The following is a 25,681-nucleotide window of genomic DNA, read 5'->3' as shown; positions in this document are numbered from 1 at the left end:
GTTGGTATTCTTGCCCTGCTGACTGACTAACTGACAGGCATCACACAGGAGTAATATGCCAAACTACTACAACTAAAATATAAACATTAGAGATTGTATGGGCCCAGGTGAAATAATGAGCCCTACTCTTTGGAGCAGGTGGCTCAGAATTACACACTGAACCTGTAAAAGGTGAAATAATTCAGCCGTATATGTGTGGATGTATGCTTCTATAGGCTTTATTATTTAATAGGACGTGCAAAACGTAGCTGTTGGAAACGGGCCGACTGCTCGGCCTCAGGTATTGCTGCCTGCAGCTTTATCAAAAAACACACATCCAAACAACTTCACACTGGACACTGCGCTTCCCTGGGCCCTCAGCAATACACTAGCCAAGCGTGAAGTCAATCGGATTAGCGGTTCTTGAGATTTGTTTTTATAAATATGTCCAGTAGATCTCCGGTCTGTCGTTCTTTATCTGTTCTTGAATGTACTGTAGCGAGTGACTGAGAGCGAGCTGTACCCTGCATGCTGTTTGGCGGTGTAACAGTTAATAGGGTCCCCTCTCAATACACTACACACAGTGTGCACATAGCGCACTACTTATAAAAATATGTCCCGTAGATCTCAAGAGCATGCACTCGACACTGTACTCCCTTGAGCCAAGTGTGAAGTCGGTCGGATTAACAGTTGTAAAATCAAAGGACAGACCTATAGACAGAGACTCCTTCCGTTTATGTTTGTTATAATAATAAGAAGTCAAACTAAGAGAAAATGCTATACAAATCTAAAATATTGACTGAAGGGTACATGAAGGGCTTTACACACACCAAAAGCAATCATCAGATTGTTCCTTTATTTACTTCTCAGTGTCTAAAGGCGCAGATATTTCGACTATGCCTTCTCCAGTGTGCACACTGTTCTTATTTATTTATTACTCTGATGTGTTAGCAGACACCCCAGCTCTCTCTCTTTATGTATTTGTTTGAGCACCATGTTTTTTTTTCTCCTTCTACCTCCATTTCATAAATTGCATCAACTGCTGCCAACAAAAAAAGATGGCATATAAAAGCAAATGCAAATTAACAAAGGCCATATGTTCACATAGAGCACAAGGGCAGTAAGATAAAAGGTACACTTCAGGGTTTTCAAAGAGGACCACTTAAAAGAGCGACAACCTCCGGGTCTAAAAAGCGAAGTGCCTTAAACCTGCATTATCTCTAATATTCAGCAGTCTATGAGAGAATGACCCTCACTTGAATTATTACCTCAGTAATAATTGTTTCCTGACAAGTTTATCGTTTCAATTCATAGATTCAAGTCTTCTTCAACACAGCATGATGTTCATTTTGTGAATGTTGCTCTCATTTTGAGTAAAATAGACGAAAAAGAAGCGTTAGGGCGGGGCTAACTTGTGATTGACAGGTTTCAGTGTTGATTTTTTGTATTACACATTTCCGTGTTTTTATCTTAGAACTTTAACCCTTTCACAGCGTGTTTTCAGTTCATGGAAGTTAATTGTAACATTTTTGGTCGACTTAAAATGTCTTTTGCAGCGCTCGGTTGTACTTTGCTCTACCCTCTCGTGTCACTTCTGTTTGCAAAAAAAAAAAGAGGACAACAGCCAAGGTAATCCACAAATCAATGGGATTTAGTGCCACAGTGACTACATCCACTTTTTATATAAAGTTTATGGCCAGAACGCTTAAGATGCCTGATTTGAACTTCACTCACTGTGAGGTAGGGAGCAGAGCATAGTGCACTAGACACACAGGTATACAGTATATCTCAAAAGTGAGTACACCCTTTAGATTTTTGCAAATATTCTGTTATATCCTTTCAGGGGATAACATTATCCTACTGAAACTTTGATATAACTTAAAGTAGTCAGTGTGCTGCTTGAATAACAGTATAGATTTATTGTCCTTTGAAAATTACTCAGTACACAGCTGTTAATGTCTAAACAGCTGGCAACAAAAGTGAGTACACCCCATAGTGAACATGTCTAAATTGTGCCTAAAGTGTCAATATTTTGTGTGACCACCATTGTTATCTAGCACTGCTTTAACCCTCCTGGGCATGGAATTCACCAGAGCTGCACAGGTTGCTTCTGGAATCTTCTTCCACTCCTCCACGACGACATCACGGAGCGCACGGATGTTGGACACCTTGCACTCCTCCACCTTCCTCTTGAGGATGCCCCACATGTGCTCAATTGGGTTTAGGTCTGGAGACATACTTGGCCAGTCCATCACCTTAACCTTCAGCTTCTTCAGCAAGGCCGTTGTCATCTTGGAGGTGTGTTTAGGGTCATTATCATGTTGGAAAACTGCCCTACGGCCCAGTTTCCGAAGAGAGGGGATCATGCTCTGCTGCAGGATGTCACAGTATATATATTGGAATTCATGTGTCCCTCAATGAAATGCAGCTCCCCAGTGCCGGCAGCACTCATGCAGCCCCAGACCATGATGCTGCCACCACCATGCTTGACTGTAGGCAAAACACATTTGTCTTGGTACTCCTCACCAGGGTGCCGCCACACACGCCGGACACCATCTGACCCAAACAGGTTTATTTTGGTCTCATCAGACCACAGGACATGGTTCCAGTAATTCATGTTCTTGGATTCATTGTCTTCAGCAAACTGTTTGCGGGCTTTCTTATGCATCGGTTTCAGAAGGGGCTTCTGTCTGGGGCGACGGCCATACAAACCGATTTGATGCAGTGTGCGGCGTATGGTCTGGGCACTGACAGGCTGACATCCCACTTCTGCAACCTCTGCAGCATATGTATGCATATGCATATGACGCTGAGCACGTGGACTCAACTTCTTTGGTCGACCCTGGCGAGGCCTGTTCCGAGTGGAACCTGTCCTGGAAAACCGCTGTATGATCTTAGCCACTGTGCTGCAACTCATTTTCATGGTGTTGGCAATCTTCTTATAGCCAAGGCCATCTTTGTGAAGCGCAATAATCCTTTTTTTCAGCCGCTCAGAGAGTTCCTTGCCATGAGGTGCCATGTTGTCCAGCATTCAGAGAGAATTGTGCCCAAAACACCAAATTTAACAGCCCTGCTTATCATTTACACCTGAATCCTTGTAACACTAACGAGTCACATGACACCAGGGCGGGAAAACAACATCATTGGGCACAATTAGGACATGTTCACTATGGGGTGTACTCACTTTTGTTGCCAGCTGTTTAGACATTAACAGCTGTGTACTGAGTAATTTTCAAAGGACAATAAATCTATACTGTTATTCAAGCAGCACACTGACTACTTTAAGTTATATCAAAGTTTCAGTAGGATAATGTTATCCCCTGAAAGGATATAACAGAATATTTGCAAAAATCTAAAGGGTGTACTCACTTTTGAGATATACTGTACATCATTAAAAAGTGTGCTAGAAAGCTATGCACCCTGTTACTCAGTAACAATGACAGTTGCAGTAGCAGACCGTTTTTGTGGGTTAAACCCATGAACTGTCTGGTTAAAGAAGACACAAGACCGTTTTGTGTATGATGCATTTGAGTTCATTTCAAGGCCTTGGCAACTGCCATTCAGAATCAGATGGTGATGAGAAAAACGTTTATCAAGAAGAGTTTTTGTGCATTTTCTCACAATGCAAAAGGAGAATTAAACTTGGTCAGATAGCTACGGATCCACGACGAGAGGTTACTTTAGGTTGTAAAAGAATCTCGCTGCTGTCGATTCTGGGTACGTCACATACAGCTGTTACCTCATTGGTCAGCGACAACCAAGGTCAAAGTTTTAAGAATTTTTACTTTTTTTTTTAACTAAGCGCTCGGTGGAAAGCGATGCTCCACGCTAAGGGTAGCACTTCTGCTTAGTTGGGTGCCACCGCTCCCCCCCCATTGGAAAACAACGGCACAGCCATCAAAATCAAAAGATGATGCAGGATTTTGTTAAGGTTCAATGAATCTAATGCTCCTTGTAACAGACAACAACACCAAACAATAGTGTTGGACTGTACACATTGCACAGAGAGGAGGAGAAACAGGGTTTGATAGGAGTACATCAGCTTATGTTTGCCCCTTGCACCCTAGCAGGTAACTCTGGCCACGGCCATGCCGTGTATTACAATGTGGATTGATTTAACTGTCCTGCACCAAATGATGCACCAGCCCTACAGAGACATTTTACAAACCAACAACAACAAACCAATATGATCACAGGGAAAATGGCTATGGACAGATACACAGAGAGAAAATAAAGGTCTAATTTGCATGACAGAAATATCTTATTGGAAGGATACAGGGTACTCTCTGCCACACATTCTCTCACCAGAATAAATACATGAATCACTGAAAAGATGTTTTCGTTCGTCCATTTAAGGACGTTCTAGCTTTTTTCTCATGTATTTTTAATTCATTAGTTTCTCTCCATGTTCCCTTCATGCCTGCATGCAATGTATCAGCTCAAGCGTTTGACTCACCTCTCGTTTGTTGCTTTGTTGGAAGGTTGGTGGATGTAACTCATCCAGATTGGTTCGTTTGATTGGAGTTTCACTGCAAAACCTCCTCATCATGTCAAGAGGTGCAGGTCAGCAGTGACAGTCGGAGAAAATGTGATGACAAAATGCCGCCAGCTTTAAAATGTTGCACTGTTAAAAAGTTTGAACTATTGTAGCTGCACATTGAATTATGCATACCGTTCATTATTCATGCACACTCATAAATGCATTATTCAATGTCCTAAAAGTCTGTAGTTCTTTCACACAATTATAGCTTTAGTGGAACACACACATTTTATATAAGACTTCATGAATGGTTAACCGGCGATACAGGTGGCTCCGGGTAACCAGTCGTCACCAATCATTCGGAAAATGGTCATTGGCTGAACTCGTCTAACCTCAGCTCAACGCCCGAGCTCTGTTAATGAGCCAACATCTCTTCTCTCCATCATCTACAGTCATACGGGCCAAGAGGCGCTCAATAGCATGACAGGAAGACGTCTCTCTTGGGGGCTTTAATCAATACCTTGGACAGCTCTCCCTTATCTTAGAGACCCTCAGGGCAAATCCAAGGTCAAAGAAAATGTGGCTATTCCTAGTCATTCTGACGGCAGATGAGTCCCTTGGTGATTTGTCCCGGGATGAATGTATTGCCATCTTATCCAAAACAGGATTAAACAAAGTCGTTGAAGGGTTTACAGAAGCAGGTTGGAATCTAGCTGAAACTGACCAGTGGTGTGTTTGATAAAGTACACAGGTCACATCGACTCACAGTGAAGACAATCTCTGCATATGAAAGCAGAATGTGGTGCGGGAAGAGTTCTGGCGTCACATTAGAGCGGGCTTTGGTTGTATCCAGCTAAACAGTCTGTGTGGAGAGCAACATCTGACTTAATTAGCTCAAACTGAGCTTGCTAACGGGCTACTTTAGAAATCCGGTCGTAGACGTTGTCTCTCAACTCCAACATTCTTGCGTCTCTAGTTTCTCATCGGACTGTAAACAATGAGCGACGCACGGAAAAGGAAGTCTTGGCCCGTATACCCACCGGCTTCACCGGAACCCCCAAAATATTGTCCGTTGCCTCCAGAAGGGTATCCTTGTCAGACCGATAGTCAATGACAACTGACAAAACTGTGATGTTACCGTCTACAGAACAGCACATGGTAAACATAGTATATTATGGAGAAGAAGAAACTGAGCAACAAAGCAGTTGAGATGCACTCAGCCCTACATATATTAGTAATCTGAACTATCTGTGGAAGTGCTGAAAATGAGCGTACAAGATGACTAGGGTTGCAAAATTCCGGGAATGGAGACGTAGCGTGGGAATTTATGGGAAGACAACTCCCGCACCCAAATGCTCGTCCATTTTACCCCGAGATATTTGAACTGGCTTGCTTCGGGGCAACGATTCAACTCCTTTATGTAAATGTTAACGTTTATTTAAGAAACTGGATTTCTTGAAAATATAACCTGATTTACTGAAGTATCTCTGGCTTTAGTGAGCTGGCTCTCTGTGCTGCTGTTAGAAGTGATGAGATCATCGTTTGAGCTGTGGACCCCCCCAACTCATGCTCCATCAGCTCCATCATGGCTGACTCCCACTCAGCTGTTGCTGTGTGCACGTGAGAGCGAAAGGATGTGAGCCTCGTGCGACGGCTCGTGTAACTCCCGCCGCTATTTGCTCTTTCTACATGTCATTCACTGACGTCAAAGAAAGCTTCCTGCCTAATCCAGTGCTACTTTACTGAAAGGAAATCCAACCCAAGACATCACATGTCATGAGATGGTTGGTATGCAGCCCGGGCTCCTTCAGAGAACAAAGATCAGCAGGTGAATGCATGATGGATAGTCGTCCTCCACTTGTATAAAATGACCAGCACTGGGGAGCCTCCCACCTGTCTTGTCAGGCTAAATCACAAAGTGGTGCTGTAGCGCTGAAAAAACGTCCTCTTACCCTCCAATGCATAAATTCACTCCATTTTCCAAATTAAATTCTGATATTATATGATCACTGGCAGGCAGGTACACTTATAAGACAAAATGAGGTCAAATTCAGAAGCAAAGCGTGAACACCAACAGCAAAAACTAAGCCAACAACAAAAAATGTCAAGGTACTCATTGATATACGAAAACACTTTTTTCGGGGACATTTCAGGTGAATAGTGTTAACATTTTAACTAATATTTATTACCAAGGCACTCAGTTGATTACTTTCATAAAGGCAATTGTTTATTTATTTTACTAGTTTTCAGAAACTTGTTTAAATATGCAAATGAGGCATTATCTTATTAAATTTGAGCTAATATGCAAACATTACCAGAACATAAATCTGAACTTTGGATAAAGCCAGGTTTAACTTTAGGATTTAATTTTGTCAACATTAGAGTCAAAGGTTTTTACAGAGGGAGTTTTGGATATCTGTTTATCACTCCATAAATCAGAAACAATTTCACCATGTTTTTAGGCCTAAAATGTTCTATAAATCAGGCTCTGAATGATATATGAACAAACCTCTTGGTAGCAACCGTCAGAATATAGATAGGAATCAAACTGGAAAGTGTGGTGTATGTAAGAGATACTGAAGTGGAGGTTTGAGAAAAAAACTCATTTTGAGAGAACAGCCTTTTTGGCATGTACAATGTCACACATATTGTAAGTGGAATAGCAACTACTAAATGTCACCATGAAACATCCCCAGTTGATTGCTTACATTAAGACAATTATTTTTTGTATTACAAGTTTCCTTAAATCTTAAGTTTAAATATACAAATGAGGCTTTATCTTAAGCTAACTTTTGCTGAATTTAGGCGAAATCTAGTCAAAGTTAATCAAATAAAAACCTAAATGTGTATTTTGGATTTCTTTCCTTTCCGTTAGTCTGTCTGTAAGAAGTCATGTTAAGAAAGCAAAACAGCCCAAAATCTCAAAATTGAAGTGCATGAAGAATGTTTGCCTGTCACCTCTGTAAGTGTTTGTTACTGTGAACTCCAACCAATAAGACCTTTTTCACAGCAGATTTGACTAGAAGAAAATTAATAAGGGACTAGGTCACCCATTATCTCTTCTTTCATGCTGCCCCACCCTGAACAGCAGCGCTGATTAGATTGAGCTATTACTGACCCATCGGAGGTAATTCACCTCAGAAGTTCTCAATCGACCAGAAAATATACCATCTCATAAAATATATCAATACCACAATGAAATGACAAACCATGCGACAGTTGTTTCCACATCACTCACTGCATGGGAACGTTTACATTTCACTGTGGTTATTGCTATGCCTATAACAGACAGATTAAAAGGCCTGTGTGGCCTCAGTATATTATCTAATCACTTGTTCAACAAGGATCGTTACTACCCCCCCCATCAGAGAGCAAGCCAGTTTGAAAACCCATTTATTCACCTATTAGAGCAAAGTTCACATTTTCTTTTTCTCAGTCGCCCCTGTGACTACGAGTTCAAGGCAGTGGACATCAGGGCATGCCCAGAAATGTTAAGCACAAAAAGAAGAGTCAAAACAGGAAGGGGTGCAACAAACCTGGAAACAATTTAAAAAAAAAAAAAAAAAAGCATTCGAGACTTTACAGGAGTTTAATCCCAACCATTTGTGGAGAGACAACTGTAGAGGGAAGAGCTCATACAAACACTTCACTGTACATACACATTTACATTGTGTGGGGACATGATGTAGGGTCTTGCAGGGCAAGCCCACCTGTGGCTCGAGCAGTTTTCTGTACAACAAACCGCCGGGGGAGACCCTGCATCCCAACTCCACACCTGCACTGCGTTTGCATCTTTGGGCTGGGCTCAACGAGGGCGTGTTCCAGGTGGCCTACAGAGTTCCTAGAATAAACTGATCCGTCTCAGTCTATTGTTAAACTGGTCATACAATATACTAACACAATTTATTACATAAAATTTGGAATGCAGATTGCAGTGTAGGCAAAATGGAACACCGACAGAATATATTTTCAATGTCTTTGAATGCAAACTTGTCAGGTTATAGAGCTGGGATGCAGACTGAACTGACAGCAGGAGGAACTTGCATCAATTTCATTCTGCAGAATGTTTTTGCTGCATCTGTTCCTCAGATGGGGAAAAGACAGGGAGCCCTTGTGGCTCAACTGTGTAGTGGGTGAAGCAGGGGGGCCGAGCCACCCACATTTCAACACCATGTGTCCCTTGATTTTGTAAAACCATATTTGGTTCAGATAATAAAATCAAAAGCATGAAAATAAAATGAAAGTATATATAACTCTTTCAGGTCCTTTTTATGTATGATCGGCATTCTCCTCAAACGTTTCTCACTCCTCTTCGCTCTCGTTTCCGCGTTCCATGTCTTCCTCTCCGTTGGCTTTGGAATCTCTCCTGATGTCTGGATCATCGTCTTCCTCGTCTGCTTGTTCCTCCTCCATCACCTCCTCCTCTTCCCAGTTCTGACAAGGACCAAAAATACATCTTAGAGCGCATCTAAAAAAATGGACAGCCTAATAAACCGTGTGTGAACTTGCGCTCATTTAAAGTGGGAACGTTACTAATTGTCCAGTTCTTCTGACTTGTAGTTTTGTTAGACACTAGTTCTGTCTGACTGGCCAGTTTCTCACAACTTACATCAGAGTCCTCGTCGTCAGGAAGCGCTTCATCACCAGAGGCCTCGTCTTCATCAGATGATTCTGTAAAGGGCACACAAAGGGATAACAAATCCATTAGCAGATACTGCAAACCTGTTTCCACTACATCAATGCTGGTACCCCTGCTCCCACACAAGGAAACCGAGAGGGAAATAAGAAAGATAAAAGCCTGCCATGCTTTCATTTCTGTATAAATATGGTGTGTGAGACAGCAAATATTTGCATTTCAATATCATAGCGGGGCCATTTGGTTATGACAACAATAGCGACTGTGCGGTGCAGGAGGGAGGAATGTCAATATGATTTGCTGAGGCCATCTGCCCCGTTAGGTCAGCCAGGCATTATCATCTGCAGCAAACAGTGACAGATATTACTAAATATTGTACTATTTCATGTCTTAACTAGTATGCTTATATGCTGTAGAAGAGGAAAATGAGGCAGAGGTAAATATAAGAGTGGATCATAACCCAAACTGAAAGTGACATGATGCAGGATAATTGACAATTAAAAGGGCATTTTACCAAGACTACACGCCGGGTTAGTAACATGATGACAAGTGCCAGTAATACAGCGGGGGATGAAACGGGTCAACATGACGGCTTGTTACCTTTGTTGTAACATGTTCCCAATGACTGAAGAAAAGTGCCGCTGCATGCACAGTTCCCTCACCTTCTTAAACATCCAATTCAAGACTTTCCAGGCCCAATTCCATCAAATTCAAGGACCCAACACAACATAGTTTGAGACCCGGGTCATGGTTAATTACAGTTACAACACTGAGAATTTCCAGACTAGCAGGCTTTACAGAAGCTCATAGACCACGATAAGCTTTTCTACAACATGTACACATGTCTCCCGGGCAGCTCCATTACCTCAGAGGCCTAAATCTAATCCTGTATTCTGACAGACAGTTCTGCAGCTCCTCTGATTGTACCAGCTCACGCTGCAGAGTGGTTGATCAGTGTATAATTCATGTTACCTACAAAGGCAACAATCAGTACAGAGAGCACAACGGTCGTTTGCAACTCAAACGTCAATTAATCACACCCACTCCACGTGTACAACATGCTGTCCACACTATGACTCATTAAGTACTCTGACACAACTCCAAAACTTCCCATCAGATTCCCACATTGGACCTATAACAAGCCCAGTTCCCTGCAGTGTCCACAGAGGACGGCAACAAACTCCCGTTAATCAGCTCCCTTTGTGAACTTTTCTTTAAAACGAACCTTCACACCCTGGACCGCTGACAGGGGTGTTGGAACTCAAAGCGCGGCTTAATTATTTCATGAAAGCCAATTTTCTCCGTGGTTCATAAAGCGTCTTATACAGTACGGTAATGAGAAATGAGAGTGAACAGAGCGGGGCCTTGTTGTTGCCGCTCAAAAGGGGGAGGATCTGAACGCTGCCGGTCAGGTTGCCAGGCAACAGGAGTCATGTTTGCGTGCGGTGCATCGCCAAGAGTGGCTGTGTGATGGCCAACATTGGCTTCATAAATCTTAACTGATTCAGTGTAGTGTTTGTGAAGAGTCCTGAAAGACTTCAGGTGACAAGATAATGAACAGCAGTCAAAATAATCGGAAAACATTAAGTGTGGCGGGGCAGCGAGCGTCAGTGTGACCTGTTGCGCCCTGCAGTGCGTTTAAGGATTCACTCTGCATCTGAAATGCACTACTAATGAGTTAGAGACCGAAATAAGATCATTATATTTCAGTCACACGGCTCTCCACACTGAAGCATCACTTGGACTGATGGATTGACCAGAATGTGATTCTACATGAGACTTGAAGGGCCGGGGGAATTGTGATGCCACCAAGGAAGAAGGTTTTAAAAGAGCAAGGGCAGCTGGGAAACATGAGTGAAAATCACTTACCTTCTTCATACACCAGCTTGGCTGTGTGGTCAACATCTGTAGCCGTGTTGCTGCTGTCACTCGTCGCCACCTAGTGGTAAAAGGGAAGATGGGCGTTAGAGATCCAATGAGGGATTTGTGCAGCAGACCACGATTCTATTTGTTTTCTTTCCACATGTCACTTTTAAATAAAATCTTGCCTGGCTACTTGTTCATCAGCCCACAGGCCTGTTGTTGCACACCTGATCCAATCAGGGGCTCTGTTTTCGTGACACATTCAGTGGATTAGGTGTGTAAAATCAGAAGTGGCGCAAAAGGCACTGATGCAGTCTTTGTGAACGAAGGATGAATAAAGATCCGGTGAAGTCTCGTCCCTGCCAGAGATTCCACCAATGGGGGTTTTATCTGGTGCAAGTGGCTCTTTCCAAGATGTGTCGTCAGAAAGACATCACCCTCACGAAACACCGTAGTTTTATGGAGCAGGTTGGGAGTTCTGAAACTGCTCTGGGACAATATACATCTGTTCATTGTGTGGATGTCGTCAATCTGAAGCTCCTAGGAAGCGTGACTTTTCACAAGCCTTCTCAACAAGGTCAAAAAAAGGTGTCAACTTTGCATTTTCGGAACTGATTATCGTGCCCGGAGTTCCTTGTCTTTGTAAAATCTGTAGATGCAGCTTTGTCTGAATTTATTGTGTTGCTCATGTCAGGGACAAAGCAAAAACCTGGAGGAATCTGTCCACTTTCATAAACAGATCGTTGCAGCTGAGACTGGAAAGAACTTTCTACATAAGGTCACAGAAACAACTTTGCATTTTTGGAACAGACAATTGTCCTTGTGGGACAGGTGTGACAGAGTATTGGGTTAGAAGGCACAAGTCTAAAACTCAAGGTTAAATTTAAATATCTGGGGAGTCACCGAGCAGAAAGTGCGCGGTTTCTATTTAGTTCTCTCCTCTTTTCTTCTGCTCTGCAGGTGTGTGTGCGCGCACGTGTCAGCTGCGAAGCCCCGCCCTTCGCAAAACGGAGCGAAGGCGAGAATGTGAATGCGCAAAGTAGACAGTGCAAACTGAAACGTGCAAATACATTAGATCAATAACATAAGCGTTTAGTTTATCTAATAAAAGAGACCTGTCGATGTGAAAAGTGAGTTGTGAATAAAAAAAGTCTTGTTTTTTTTTTTCGAGAAAAAAAACAAAACACCATGAATTGAATGAACATTGAATTGAATGAACATTGAATTGAATGAACACCATGAATTGTCTAGGCAGGGCGCAGCAAACACTTTGAGACAAAGATACTGTGCTTATTTCTGTACATGGGGACGTACCTGTGACATTAGGAGATACAGTTTCCCATGCAGCTTGGTTAGCTTGTGGAACATCTTCACTCTGCTCTCAATCATGTGATAAAGCACTCCCAGCTGGGTAACCAGATCTGGCAGCTGTTGGGATTCACAGATGGATCAGTTGGAGGTAAAAACATTTCAGCAGTGGAAAACGCACAACAAGAAGGATGAGCAGACCGCTCAACTCCCACAGCAACTATTGCTTTCCTATTAAGTATACATAAGGCTAGCCAGCAAACTCACATTTATAAAGTGTTATATGTGGAAGAGCACAGGGATCAACACAAACTTTTAAAAGTGGTTGTCAGGCTTGAAACCAGGCATCAACTTTTGGTTGCCGAAACTAAAAATATGGTTGCCACTTTCAGTCACCTTATATTTTGAATTATTCATTATTTGAATTATAACTTATGCAGTTATATGTCAGCTAGTGGAAATATCATCTAAAAGAACAAACATGTATGTATTTCGGGTTTCATCTTATACTCAAATAAGAACATCTGAAACTTGTGTTATCAGTTAACGTGTCCAGAAATTGTCTCTGAAACAGACGCCGGTGTGCACGTGAGTGAGTGCACGGGCAGTGTCGCCTGGCTCCGGATTTGACTGCAACAGCAATATTTAAACATCACTAATGCAACAATGCACCTTTGCTGAACCTATTCGTTATGCTAAAAATAATTGCGACTGATTATATCAAACGTTATGAATTGGTTGCCAATTTCTCAAAATAGTTGCCAGTGGAAAAAGTTAGCGTCAAGCCCTGGACAATAAGGTCATAGGTTAAGGGGAAGTTTTCTCTTGTTAAGATCACAAACAGCAAGTGTTCAGTCTGTAGGACCCCGCAGGTTAGGGGCCGTTTGAGCATCAAAATGTTAGCAGACTGTCAGTGCTATGGTAAAGGTAAAGAAATCAATACGTTTCCTCGTCTTTCTGGCATCAACGTGAATAGAAAATGGATGTTCAGCTGCTGGTTATGGAGATATGTTGGTCATAGTCACAGAAACTGACAGACTGAGGCAATGGTATAATCTCTGCAGTGTGGTGAAGGTAATGGCTGTATATCTAAAATATAGATATGCACAGAAGGATGCCGTGTGTTTGTTTGCATGCTTGTGTTATTTAAACTGCCGTGTGCTGTGCTTAGGGGGGGGGGGGGGGGGGATCACATTATGCACTGTTTAGATCGTGGAGGGCCTGGCCTCTTGTGTGGGTTTGTGCAGAAGTCAAACATGCACCAAAAAACATGAGTGTGGTGGCTGCATATCAGCAGTAACAGGCAGAATGTGATGCAGGTGAAGTGGACTCACCGATGCCAGGTATGATGTGTGGTGCATCAGTACAGCCTTGAGCCACCGTACCATTAAAACGGCCCTGGAGGAAGGAACAAATGAATATGCTGTCAAGTGGGACCCAGAACTGCCCGAATGTATACATCCACATGATGGGGCTCATTGTTTTTATAATAGGAAGTAATAAGCAGCAGCACAAACACCGTGGTCTGCATTGGTGAGTTATGTCTAATGTGTGCAAACACTGTCAACTGAAAGCCAATTAAATGCTGACAGTTGATCTGTCAAGCTTCGACTTACGTAAAAGGGTGCCCTTGGAGCCTCTTTGTGATCTACAGGAGAGGAGATAAAGAGCTGATTACAAACTGCAGTCAATCATTCACGAGAATTAACGCAGCTTTACTTAGAAATTCTGACAGTGACAGAAGATCTGTGCAGGTTAATGCAGCTTAGAAGACAAACAAAAGAAAACTCTTGCCGCGTGTCAGAGGAATGTGCAATGGTTTGATCATTGCGCAGAAAAATAAATCTCACCTCTTCCACCAAAGGTAAAACTGCAGGGAGGGGTAACCGAGCAACAGTTTTCTTTATCACCATCTCCTTGCGAGTCTGGAAAACTTTCTGTGGGACAGAAAGGGGGAAAGAACCATGTAATTGACATTTCTCAAATTAAAAGTTGAGGCTCATGTTTTCTCTGATGAGCTGAACATCCAGGGTATTCAGGTCCACTTGCTTAATTGTGTAAGTTTGTAAAAGTTTGAGCTCATGGAAGTCTAAACATTCAGAAAAAAATTCCACCTCCAAATTAATTTATCTTTTGGCTGGTAGTACATCGCTTTTAACTTTCTGAACGGCAAATGAGCCGAATCTGTGGGCAAAACAAACGAAGGAAATTCACATTGGTTTCCATTTATCAAAACGGAATGCTTTATTTCAGAGCTCACGACTCTGGGAAGAATACTTACATTTAGGATGTTGGCGTCGTTGCTCTCGAGGCCCTGCACCAGCAACACTGCAAAATTGTCCGTCTGTAAAGAGGCCGTGCCTTTAGGAGCCCCCTTCTCGGTGGAGAATGTAGACAGATCGATTTCACCAAGTCGCTCCGCTATTGACATCTACAGGAGTACGGAGATATTTTAGGTACACAGGAATATACAGATCTCTGTTCACACACTAAATGTATCCATAGTACCCAAGTTTAACAACACCACGCTTGGTCTGAAGGCATGCACAGCTAAATGGCTACAGAACTATTGTTCTTTAGTTTTTAAAGGGCTGGGCAATGTAGCTTATAAATAATCGATATCTTTAGGCTATACCATAATATACATCTCTACATCTTCACATTTTAGATTTTGAAATTCCACATGAGAATGTCCTGATACAGTCTGAGTGACGCAGACATTAACATTATACTTTTGAACAGTGTCCTTCTGATCACATATTAGGAACATCTACTAGCTTTCTATGATTGGTGTGTGACTAATCTCTGCAAACATTGTGTGTTTATTTGTTGTTTGGAGGCTGAGCCAAAAAGCCATCGCGTGAGAAAGTGAGAGCTGCGGTGGGCCACTCAACACCGAACCCACCTCTTTGGTGTCAGTGTCTTTTTTCCTCTTCTCTGATCCCTGTGAGGTTCCCTTCACTGGGGCTTGGTGACCAGGAAGGCCTGGGACCAGCACTCTGCTCTTGGCGTTGACAATAGGGGTTTTCACCTGGAACGCAAAACAAAGTTACATTTTTATCTCCAGTCACCGGATTGGTAAATAAGACCAAATAAGGACTGGAGAACACGCCCAGGCTAGGCTTCAGTCTTCTTGGCTTGATTGTTACCTTGGAAACGGTGGTCTCCATGGAAAGGGACAAGCTGGTCTGAACATCCCGGGTCAAACAGATATGTCTCTCCGCCGTGTTGATCTCCTGTGCAGAGAGGAGGAAGGAGCATGGCAGGTAAATTTTCTCTGACGCAAACATTAAAAATGCAAAAGAATTCACCAATACAGACTGAAAGCAAGTAATCAGGAATGTATTATCTTTAGGCGAAGTCGACAGTCGAAAATACAACTCATCCAACAGCTGACATACTTATAACTAAGATTTATCATAATGTATGCTGACTGTATGCCTTCTGTATTATTATCCAGCATGTGGAATACAAATCAAAACCATATGTTTCTGACTCTGAAAACACAAAGATTTTTGTCCTGTTGCTTGTACAAGAACACACTGTGATAATTAGCTCTTCCATAAAGAAGATACGGAGAAAAGGCGGCATCATATACGCTGTACAAAACATCTTCATTGTGTTCTAATTCTAGGAGTGAAGCACACGTGCATTTCTGCAGCCTCCAGTGTACTCACCAATTTCTCCATGACAGGCTGTAGGTGGTTGCCGTAGGCCAGCTGCACAGTCCGTGTGTCAGCTCTGAGGGCAGCAGCCAGCAGTGGGATTGGCACTGGGGAGTCCTTTGTGTCTGACATCTGCACCGTACACAAGGCGGACAACGGCTTCTTGCAGGGTCTGTGGGGACAGATGTTTAACAGGCCATGAGCTCGGCTCGTACACAACATTGAATACAATGCGATCGATGGGATTTACTATTCAGCACAAATGTAGAACTACGGCGGAGAAGTGAATGTTCTTTGAACAGTAATCTGTTCGATAGTGCAATGTCCTTTAACAGTCATTAGGGGGCAAAAACACCAAATGTGAGCAAGTGAACAAATTACTTTGAGCCTCTATGGAGGTGCTCTGCATCTAAAAATACACCAATTGCAATTCAGAGTTGATCTGCAACAGCTGGCATTGTTTGAATAAAGCGCTTGGTTTTTAGGTACGGATACACTGAGGAGAGAGAACAAGTCCAAACAAACGAGTGGAATACAAAATGTCTCTTAAAACAACAGAAAGTAATTGCTTTTCCCAAGGGCTCAAATGTTTCATACAGTTACCTTACACTGCCATATGTTGCCCAGTGCAGTATACAGGCTTTTAAGGGCTTACCCATTTAAAAAGTGCTCAAAGAGATGCAGCTGGCCATCCTTACACACCACTGCCAGCCTCACCGCCTGTGTAAAACAAATAACACACACAAACATTTGCATAGGGTAAATAGGTTGCATAACATGGCAATGTCTGTATACCTCCAACATAATTACAACACAGGGGGGAACACTTTAGCAGAGCTTGAAGCAATTGCTTAAATCCCTTGCTCTCTCCAAATAAATATACTTGTTACACTCCTGGTATACATTAGGACCCGTGTTCATTTTGGCAGCTATTACAGATTTAGTCTTACTCCTTAGATTTCCCTCTTAATGTTGTTAGCTATCTTTAGTTTAGTCTTGGTCCTCTGTCTTTTATTCATTGCATTGTATCGAACGTGTCAATCTAGTCTAGTAAAAACCAATCATTGTGTCATTCTAGCCAAACTTATTTCACATAAGATTTTATCCCACGTCATGGAATAAAAGGTCATTGACGAACATATTTCGACTTAGTTTTGAAATTAACACAGATAAAGTTTGCCAAATGAACGTAATGTTAAGCCATTTGTCCACTGACCTCTTCCTTGCTGTTGGACGTGACGAGGTCGATGTGTTGTGGCTCGTCCGTTAATGTGAAGGACACCACTGAATTCTTGTCTTTTCCATCTTCTCGTACTTGCCTGTAGTGAGACAACTTCAGGTCAGTCCCGTGAAAATCAAACCCAAACGACAGCAGTGAAATATTAAATGATGTCTTGTGACGCGGCATCACTGGAGGACCGGAAAATGGGCTCTTGCTGTCACATGTGCACTCACCAGACACTGAGCAGCCGTTCATGTGCAGCACCGGACAGGAAATAAAGCCCATTGCTGTCAGGAGGTCGCGTGGTGGCAAAGCATAGGGTCGTCACAGCCGTGGAGTGGCCTGTGAACATCTGCAGCGGGAACAATAACAAAGAGCCGGACAGTTAAACCAAGTCAGAACCAAGTTTGATCGGTTTATAACCTTCTAGCAGATTTACATAAAAACACAGAACCGTTGACCCTGGTCTAATAAATCAACAGATATGAATGTAAAGCAGCTGGCACTCACCCTGTAAACCTCCTTGGTGACCAAGTCCCACATCTTGATGATCTGACCAGCTGACAGCAGCAGTTTGCCATCAGGGCTCACACTCAAACTGGTCACTGCTGCACGGTCCGCCTTCCACTTGCTGTGGAAACAAATAAAGACAAAATGACATCTGTTGGTGGATGCGTTTAGGGGAAGGTTTGTCTTCCAACTAAATTTCTTTTATGGGATTTAATTTCTTATGCCATCGACATTTTTCAGGAGCATCAGAAGCACCCGCGCTTTCTTTCCCATCGTCAGATCCAAATAGCACTTCTATTAAGTTTTTTATCACCGTGTTTTTCACTTTTCTATCCAAGTGAAGGGTCTGAAACTTCACAGCTACATTCAACAGAAAACCATTTCCTATTGCACTCCACCTGATAGCAGTAAGAAATGTACAAAACACTGTCACCACTCTCCAAACCATTTTGTGGACCACAAATGGGCTTTAGTGAGGATTCATGTTGACATTACAGCTCATGATGGTATCCGCTGACTGTGCTCCTCCTAAATCACCAGAGAACAGGCGTTTATGATGAAATACGGTGATACTAAACAAATCCTGGTAGAGCAGTCAATGTTATGGCTTGTTGGTGGTAGAGCTGACATTAGTTTGCAATTTAACAGCGTCTTTTCTACACGAGGAGAAGCTCAGACAATGAACGACTGCTTTGGTGAGAAAATAAGATGTGCCGTTAAAAGTTTACAACAGCTCCATTTCTAAGAGAGGTATGCCAATTTTTTGAGCCAACTACAGTCACTTTTAGTTTGAGAGGTGATTGTTTGACATGAAAGTAGCTGAAAATATTAGAACCGATGTAGCTCCAATAGAAGTTGGTAGTTATGCATAGCCATAAATAATTAAAGACATCAGTTCTTTTGTTGTTTTTATCAACCCAGATATTTGTGTGAGGAAGAAGAAAAAAAAGTTATGAATTCTATTCTGCAGAACTGACTGAATGAAAGTGTCTCACAGCCAGTCTGTTATTTTCTTGGTAAGATTTACACCCACTTCCAGAACTTTACAAGCCCTGTGGCGTTTGTCTCCTGCATCTCCAGTGGATGCATATTTGCACATATGCTGAGAAGTATTATCTCGTTTGAAAGCACACTTATTATTAAGTAGTCCTGGCTGGAGATTTTATGCAGACCAGCTGAACTGGTATTTGACAGTACAACACTATGATAATGTGATTAAGATAATGTGATTAGAATAATAGTGTTTGTTTTTAAACGGAAGAAAAGATGTGGAAAATGCACATCATGTGTTTTTTGGGGCGAGGAGGAATGGCAGTTACTCTTAAAGAAAAACTAAACAAAGCACCGGGCCATTGCATCTGTGCTTGCCGCCATCTTTGATCATCACAGCAACAGATGAGGCAACGTGTATAAAACAGCAGGGGAAAAAGTTATGGGCTGCTGCTGAGTCAAGTGCGACACCTAGTGCTAAAATCTGGTACACCAGTCTGGTCCAACCCTAGTCGTTACCCTAAAGAAGAAAGAGAGTCCATGACAAGGGAGGAGGATTTGGTGAGAGGGATATTCAGGTTGGTATTTTCAGTCAGCACATGTTCATACCAGGCTGAGATCTAACAAACACCATTTATGTTTGACAGATCAACAATGGCATCAGATTCTGTTACATTGTATGATTTAAAAGGACCTGCCAGTCTATCTGAAATGGGTATTTCCTTAAACATTCATATGAAAACACTGGAACCTAAATGTTGCAAATGGGTGAACTGCAGAGAAGCAGGAATAAATTAAATACAGCCAGTAGTTTTAATTAATGTTCACTTTGAGAAAGAATTCTGCAAAGAGCTTTGGGGTAAAAAAAAAAAAAAAAGAGGCTTCTTTGTCTTTTTTTCTGCCTGCACACTGTAGCCGGACTTCCCCTGCAAAGCCCTGCTATCGATTGAAAACTGCACTTAAGATGTGTCTTGTTGGTCCATGTTGGGCTGAGCAGACGTCTACCAAATCCTGTTCCAAAACTTTCAGATGGAAGTTCCAGACCAAACGTCCTCACGCCACAGACGTCATACACGTCTGTGATTTAAGGATGTTAATATTTAAAAGTTAAACCTACAATAAGAATTTTGACTGATTAATGCTATCATCCCACTTTAAGTGAGCCTGGGGAGTTAGCTTAACTTCGGGGCTGACCCGCTTCACAATCAGCAGGTGGAAGGGCCTGCCACACGAGCTTAGATTGGGTCTTAGTGTTGTAGTATTTATTAACCGGCAAATAAACTGTACACACCCTGCACTGCTACGTTCACAGCTAGAATGTTTCTGCTGCCTTCAGAGTCACTGTCGTCAGACACAATGCAGCTGCGGGGAACACTGGTTGAAACCCAGACAGCCACTTTATTCCAGGCAGACACCGCTGACAAGCTCGCAGTAAAGTTATTGATGCGATGGCGCCTCAACAGTACAGGGAAAATGGTTGCATATGTCCACGACGATGCACGCATTGCAACATTATGGCTACTAACTACCGGACGGGGGAACTAGGGACTTGCCTGTTTTGCGCGTACACGGCAGTAAATTATGGATTTAAATTGTTCGGTTATTGTTGCAGCTGGGGAGCTTGTTAGACACTTCATTCACAGAACCCCAGCATGCAAGGCACGAGTCTGGTCAGTTAACGAGGGTGGGCTCTCGGTCAGGGAAATTATTCTTAATTAGAATCCTACTGTGATTGGTGGAGGAGTTCAGGGTTTTTCACCTTTACAGTGGGGGAGTTCACCTTTATCTAATATGAAGAGCCCATCCACTAATGTTTTCAAAAATAAGGATAATTAGTTTTGACGACAACAAGTAGAGCAACAAAGGCCACACATTTCCTGAGTGAGCAGACCGGTAACACCAGGAACTACATGGATCACTGGACGAGATGCATTAGGATCGGACAGATTCAGCTCGGCAGGTGATGATAGGTAAATCACATCGCATGTTCCTTATTCCGTTACTGTATTCAGAGCAGCATATTGGGCTGAAAAAACTGCTCGGTCCGTCAATCAAGTTGGAAGAGAGGAAAATAGTTTCATTTTCCGCTGGCTCTGAATTTTGCTTTCACCGGTTACAATGACAAATGTTACCGGCAGCAGGTCATGTCATCTGTCGCTAATTGATGTTAATTCTATAAACAGCCAAAAGGAAACTCGGCTGTTGTCTGGTTGTTGTGCTCTCTGCATGCACTTGTCAAAAGATAATGCGAGATTGAAAAGACGAGCTCTGTAATACCAGCTCACGGCTGTGATCGGACTGTGTTGTTGTAGTTTAACAAAACCAACAGCGGTGAGGATTACGCTTGCGTGTTCCTGGAAACAATGTTCTTATTAACATCAGAGAACACATCCTCACAGCCTGAGACACACTTTCAGTGGTTTAAGAGTCATTTGTATTCCATTTCATGTGGCACTGCAGCTCTCTCTCTGTTATAAGTCAGCCTCCATTTAAAAAAAAAAAAGACAAAAAAAAAAAAGAACGGGCCCCTGCACTGTTTTGCGGTACGTGTATATACAGTAGCAGTGTTTCCCCTAGGTTTACTGCTTTGGAGGGGCGCTCACCGCGCGAGATTGCGTGCGTGGTTTCTATTTAGTTCTCCTTTCTTCCGCTCTGTAGGTGTGTGCACACGTGTGTGTGTGTCAGCTGCGAAGCCCTGCCCTTCGCAAAACGGAACGAAGGAGAGAATGTGAATGCGCAAAGTACAAACTGAAACATGCAAATACATTAGATCAATAGCATAAGAGTTTAGTTTATTTAATAAAAGAGACCCGTCGATGTGAAAAGTGAGTTGTGAATAAAAAATATATATATATATATATTCTTTTTAATTGGAGAAAAAAAAACACCTTGAATTTCAGGCAGGGCGCTGGGCAAACTATCAAAGCGTACGTGGACCATACAGCCTACGGTTAGTGGCACAAACACTCAAAAGGTTAACTTAAACTATACACCGACGTGAAGGTGAGTCTTATTGCGATGTCTATCACGATAAATAGTTTTATCACTCTGGGCAAATACTAGGTACAACAGTAAGAGTGTGAAAGAACAGAGAAGTTACCTTCTGGTGAACCCCTTAGACAATTTCACATTCATTCAATAAGTCAGTCAATAAAAAATAAATGAAACAGAATAAATATTAAATAATAAATGAAAATATACTGCAAAAATCTGCAGTTAAAAAGATTACTTCCAAGTGGGTGAATAATTAATCCAAATTATTTACAAACAACAGTACACCACCTCAGTGTTTAATTTACGAGAATGATCACGCTGGTAATGAACATGCACATAAAAAGAGTTTTATTAAACTAATGTGATTTTAGAGTGTCAAAAGATTTAGATATATGCTGTGGCATAGCCTAAAATTAGAGATATTAATAAGCCATTGCCCAGCCCTATTTCCAACATATTGTATCTCTAATAAAGTTGATACTGACCTTCGTGCCTTGCCGGTCTGCAGGTCCCACTCTATAATGTTTGTATCATCCGAGCCGCTGTATAATATACTGTCTTGAGGGTGCCACTGGACACAATTCACTCCTCCACTGTGGCCTCCATCCTGGCAGAGACGGAAAACAATAGTTAGTGGTAATAAGTATTATATTATTCAAAAACGAACACTAATACAACACTATTGCTTTAAAGAAACTAAACACTTTAAATCTAAAGTTGGTAACTATTAAAATTAACTTTCATATTTGCTGAAAATAAATCACTTCACTCTGAGTAGTGCATTAGACAGATAATCTGTGAAAAAGGTACGTTCCTCTGCCTCCCACCAGTGCTCATAATGGCATTTGCAAAATTCCACTGCGCCAAAAGTAAGAAACCAAACAAAGCCGATGAGTCAGTGTCAATCGCTGCTCGTGAACTCGGATCAATCGGTCAAACTAGGCATCACTGATCAAATAAAAATCAAGATCTGGTAAACGAGCGGGCAGGAGAGGTGGCCTGATCTAACAATCTATGTGATTACCATCTTGGACATCGTTATTTCATTCAGCCCAGGGATTGTTGTGATCCAAACCAATAAAGACAGTTTGTCAAAAAAAAAAGATTATATTGCCCATGTGTCACCTCAAATGTTTTCACACACACATCTTAGTGTAGTGTTAAGCTGCAAAATGAGAAAGTATGCTCCGGCAGTACTTATTTGTGGCTTGACTGTTGACATGGCGATCACAAAACTACTCGTTCTAAAACATTACACTAAAATTTGTTGCTGAAAACCCTTCGCGCGAGAAATAGGCAATGCAGTAACATAATATTAGTTTATATTAGATCGGCGCTGCCCAGTGTGATCGGTGGTCACGAGCAGTGTGTGACACTTTGTTAGACTCCTCAGCTCTGATTGTTTTCATTCTGGAGCGGTGGAATGCACTGTCAGGCTATAGTGAGAGCTTCAGTAAATATGACAAAGTTATTAGTAACTAAGTTACTGCAGCGTATTCTCTATACACACATTAATTTCCAGGTTAATGGTTCTGCAGAGGCCAAGACATCATTTTGTCTGTTTGGAAAAATAGGGAGAAAAATATAGGAAGTAGTAAACAAGTGTGCAAAGTCTCACCAGGGTACAGTGCAGTGCTCCCTTTGCTGTACTGTAGATGAGCACACTGCCCGCTGCTGTGCCCATAGCCAACAGGTCTGCGTTCTCCTCCACCTGTACTGCCTCCGATTTCCTCTTCTTCCTCTGGGGCCCATCCTGAAACAAAGCACATTTGTAAAGTGAATCACAAATCACAAACCATGATACAACTTTGATGCGTGCTTGGTTCACTTGACGGCTATATATTTACCCTTATTTAAATCACTGTATTACACCACTACCTGATTTGACATTCTACAGCAGCTCATTGACGGCTGATATAGGCAAATGTTGTCTTTGACTGATTGCTAGTTACATAAAAATGTGCTTACTCAACAACCTACTGGTAAGCAGTGGGTACACGTACTGTAAAAAAGAATCCTGGAGACAATAAACACATTCCATGCAGTATCAAAAATCATAATTACAATGTCATAAACAGTATTAGTCGTAAACTAAAACATACTGACTCGTGCGAAACGGTTTACAAATTGCTAGAGGAAAAACTTTTTTAACCTCTCCTAAGTGTCATGGTGGCACACGTTTCTGAAGCTTTGGTGTGCTAAAGCTAACTCAATAACCAGTTTATTTGCATTACTAACGGTCTATATTTAGTAGTAAATAGTTGGGCTGGTTAATGTAGCCACGATAAGTATTATTTAGAGTTAGTTCGACCTAAAAAATACTAAATTAAGACATTGTCCATGTTTTCTTGACTACCATGTGGGACTAACATGTGCGTCCTGCGCAGCTGTTGTAAGCTAGCTAACTGCTAACGTGGCTATGCTACAAGTCTGTGTCGGATACATGATTGCGTCTGCATTTACACACAGCCGGAGGTTTCAAGCTTTCTGTAGGATTTCCTTTAATAAAAATGGACACTTTCCTGGTTTTAATGTGTGTACCTCTATAGGAAAATATCACAGGCAGATTGTTCGGGCCTCACTAAAGCAGCCTCACGTACCTTGACTGTCCGGCATGGTCCCCAGGCTATGCAGATACAAGTGGCACTCAAATGGGCTGAAGGCACATATTCTTGGTGAAGTGTTTTGCTATCTGTGTTCCAAATGCGAAGTCTGCCATCCTGGGCACACAATGCTAAGTATTGTCGTGATTTAGGTGAAAAAACGCAGGGTAGCTGCAGCGAAGAACTGCCAGCGTCGGCCGCCATTTCTGAGCCACTGCTTGCGTCTGCGTGCGTGGATTACACAGACCCCACGTGTGACTCTCTGCGGACATGCGCGTTAGCTCGCCAGGAGGACCACCCCTACCATTGGCTGCTGCCAGACAACAATCGGGTTGACTCATGCTGCGTTCAGGTCTCCTCTTATAAACAAGGTGGTCTATTTCGCTTTCTTCTCTTCTATGTTTAATATCTTGAATAATACTTTGAGGATTAGGTGGATGATCGAATTTTCAAAGAATCCCAATATAATCTGGAGTGCTTCCCGTGCACACTTATTGTTATTTGTTAAAATTATTATTATTATTTATTTTGTAACAAGATACCTCCAAATCTCCTCAAATATGGATAGCAATATTACCTATATTATTTAGCTTCTGATTATTCTTGGTAAATTCTATATTTACACATCGAAATTGGTCTGACTCCAAAGCCTGCTTTCATTGTTTTATTCTTGACTTCAAGCAATATGGCTTGAAGTCGTACGAAGAAAGAAAAGCTGCAAAGACTCTAGGAAATACATTGTATTTGAATTCTTAAAGGACTTCAAATTAATAGACTTTGGACTTGCTGGCTTGTAGTTGTTTTTCATGTTGTTTACGACAATTATTATAAATAAAGAACATTTCATGAAAAAAGTGTCTTTGTATGGAATGCTATTGATTAAGCTTTCATAACAAATTTAATTTAAATAATTTAAAACTGAATTTAGGATTGCATTGTCACTTTGCACATTGAGTTGCCAATTGAAAAATGTATTAACATTTGAATAAAGATGTCAAAGAACTCCATAACCACAATAGCTGTTAATATCACACTTTACAACTGGTCGATGCATTTAAGTACTTTTAATCAATAATAATAATAATAAATATATAAATAATAAATAATTTAATAATTAATAAATAATACAATTGTGTTTATCTTCTGCATCAATGTGTCGGCTATACCAAATAGCCGTAACTACGACTTCTTATTACAGTACTTGAACGCATCAACAACAAATAAAATGCTCGACTTTAATTCCCTCTGTGGAAGAGTACAGGTAACCGAACAAAATCACTTCACATTTCAATTCTACGCAACCTAAACCACGTAATTAAAGTAAGTATGTGACATTTACATATGTCGTGAAATCGAAATCAAATTTATTCAAAAGAAAGACATTTTCTATTGAAATATTCGGCGCCTTTTGAGGTTGTTCACTCGCTAAAA

At 41.7% G+C, this 25,681-nt stretch overlaps 1 protein-coding gene across 1 annotated transcript; it reads right to left on the bottom strand.

Annotated features, from left to right (window-relative positions):
* Positions 1 to 7,836: 7,836 nt before the first annotated feature.
* wdr43 (WD repeat domain 43) lies at positions 7,837 to 24,569 on the bottom strand. Its single transcript, XM_029461236.1, has 18 exons — positions 24,248 to 24,569; positions 23,266 to 23,400; positions 22,133 to 22,254; positions 17,664 to 17,784; positions 17,387 to 17,505; positions 17,148 to 17,250; positions 16,587 to 16,651; positions 15,944 to 16,103; positions 15,416 to 15,502; positions 15,172 to 15,297; positions 14,548 to 14,697; positions 14,117 to 14,203; positions 13,883 to 13,914; positions 13,601 to 13,664; positions 12,273 to 12,386; positions 10,965 to 11,034; positions 9,069 to 9,130; positions 7,837 to 8,893 (listed from the first exon to the last, which is right to left on the bottom strand). The coding sequence occupies exons 1-18, from the start codon at positions 24,452 to 24,454 to the stop codon at positions 8,762 to 8,764; spliced, it is 1,956 nt and encodes a 651-aa protein (XP_029317096.1). The 5' UTR covers positions 24,455 to 24,569; the 3' UTR covers positions 7,837 to 8,761.
* Between the last annotated feature and the right edge of the window lie 1,112 nt (positions 24,570 to 25,681).

Source organism: Cottoperca gobio, chromosome 22 (genome assembly GCF_900634415.1).
Source record: "Cottoperca gobio chromosome 22, fCotGob3.1, whole genome shotgun sequence".
NCBI classification, from domain to species: Eukaryota; Metazoa; Chordata; class Actinopteri; order Perciformes; family Bovichtidae; genus Cottoperca; species Cottoperca gobio.
This window is presented reverse-complemented; position numbering and strand designations above follow the sequence as displayed.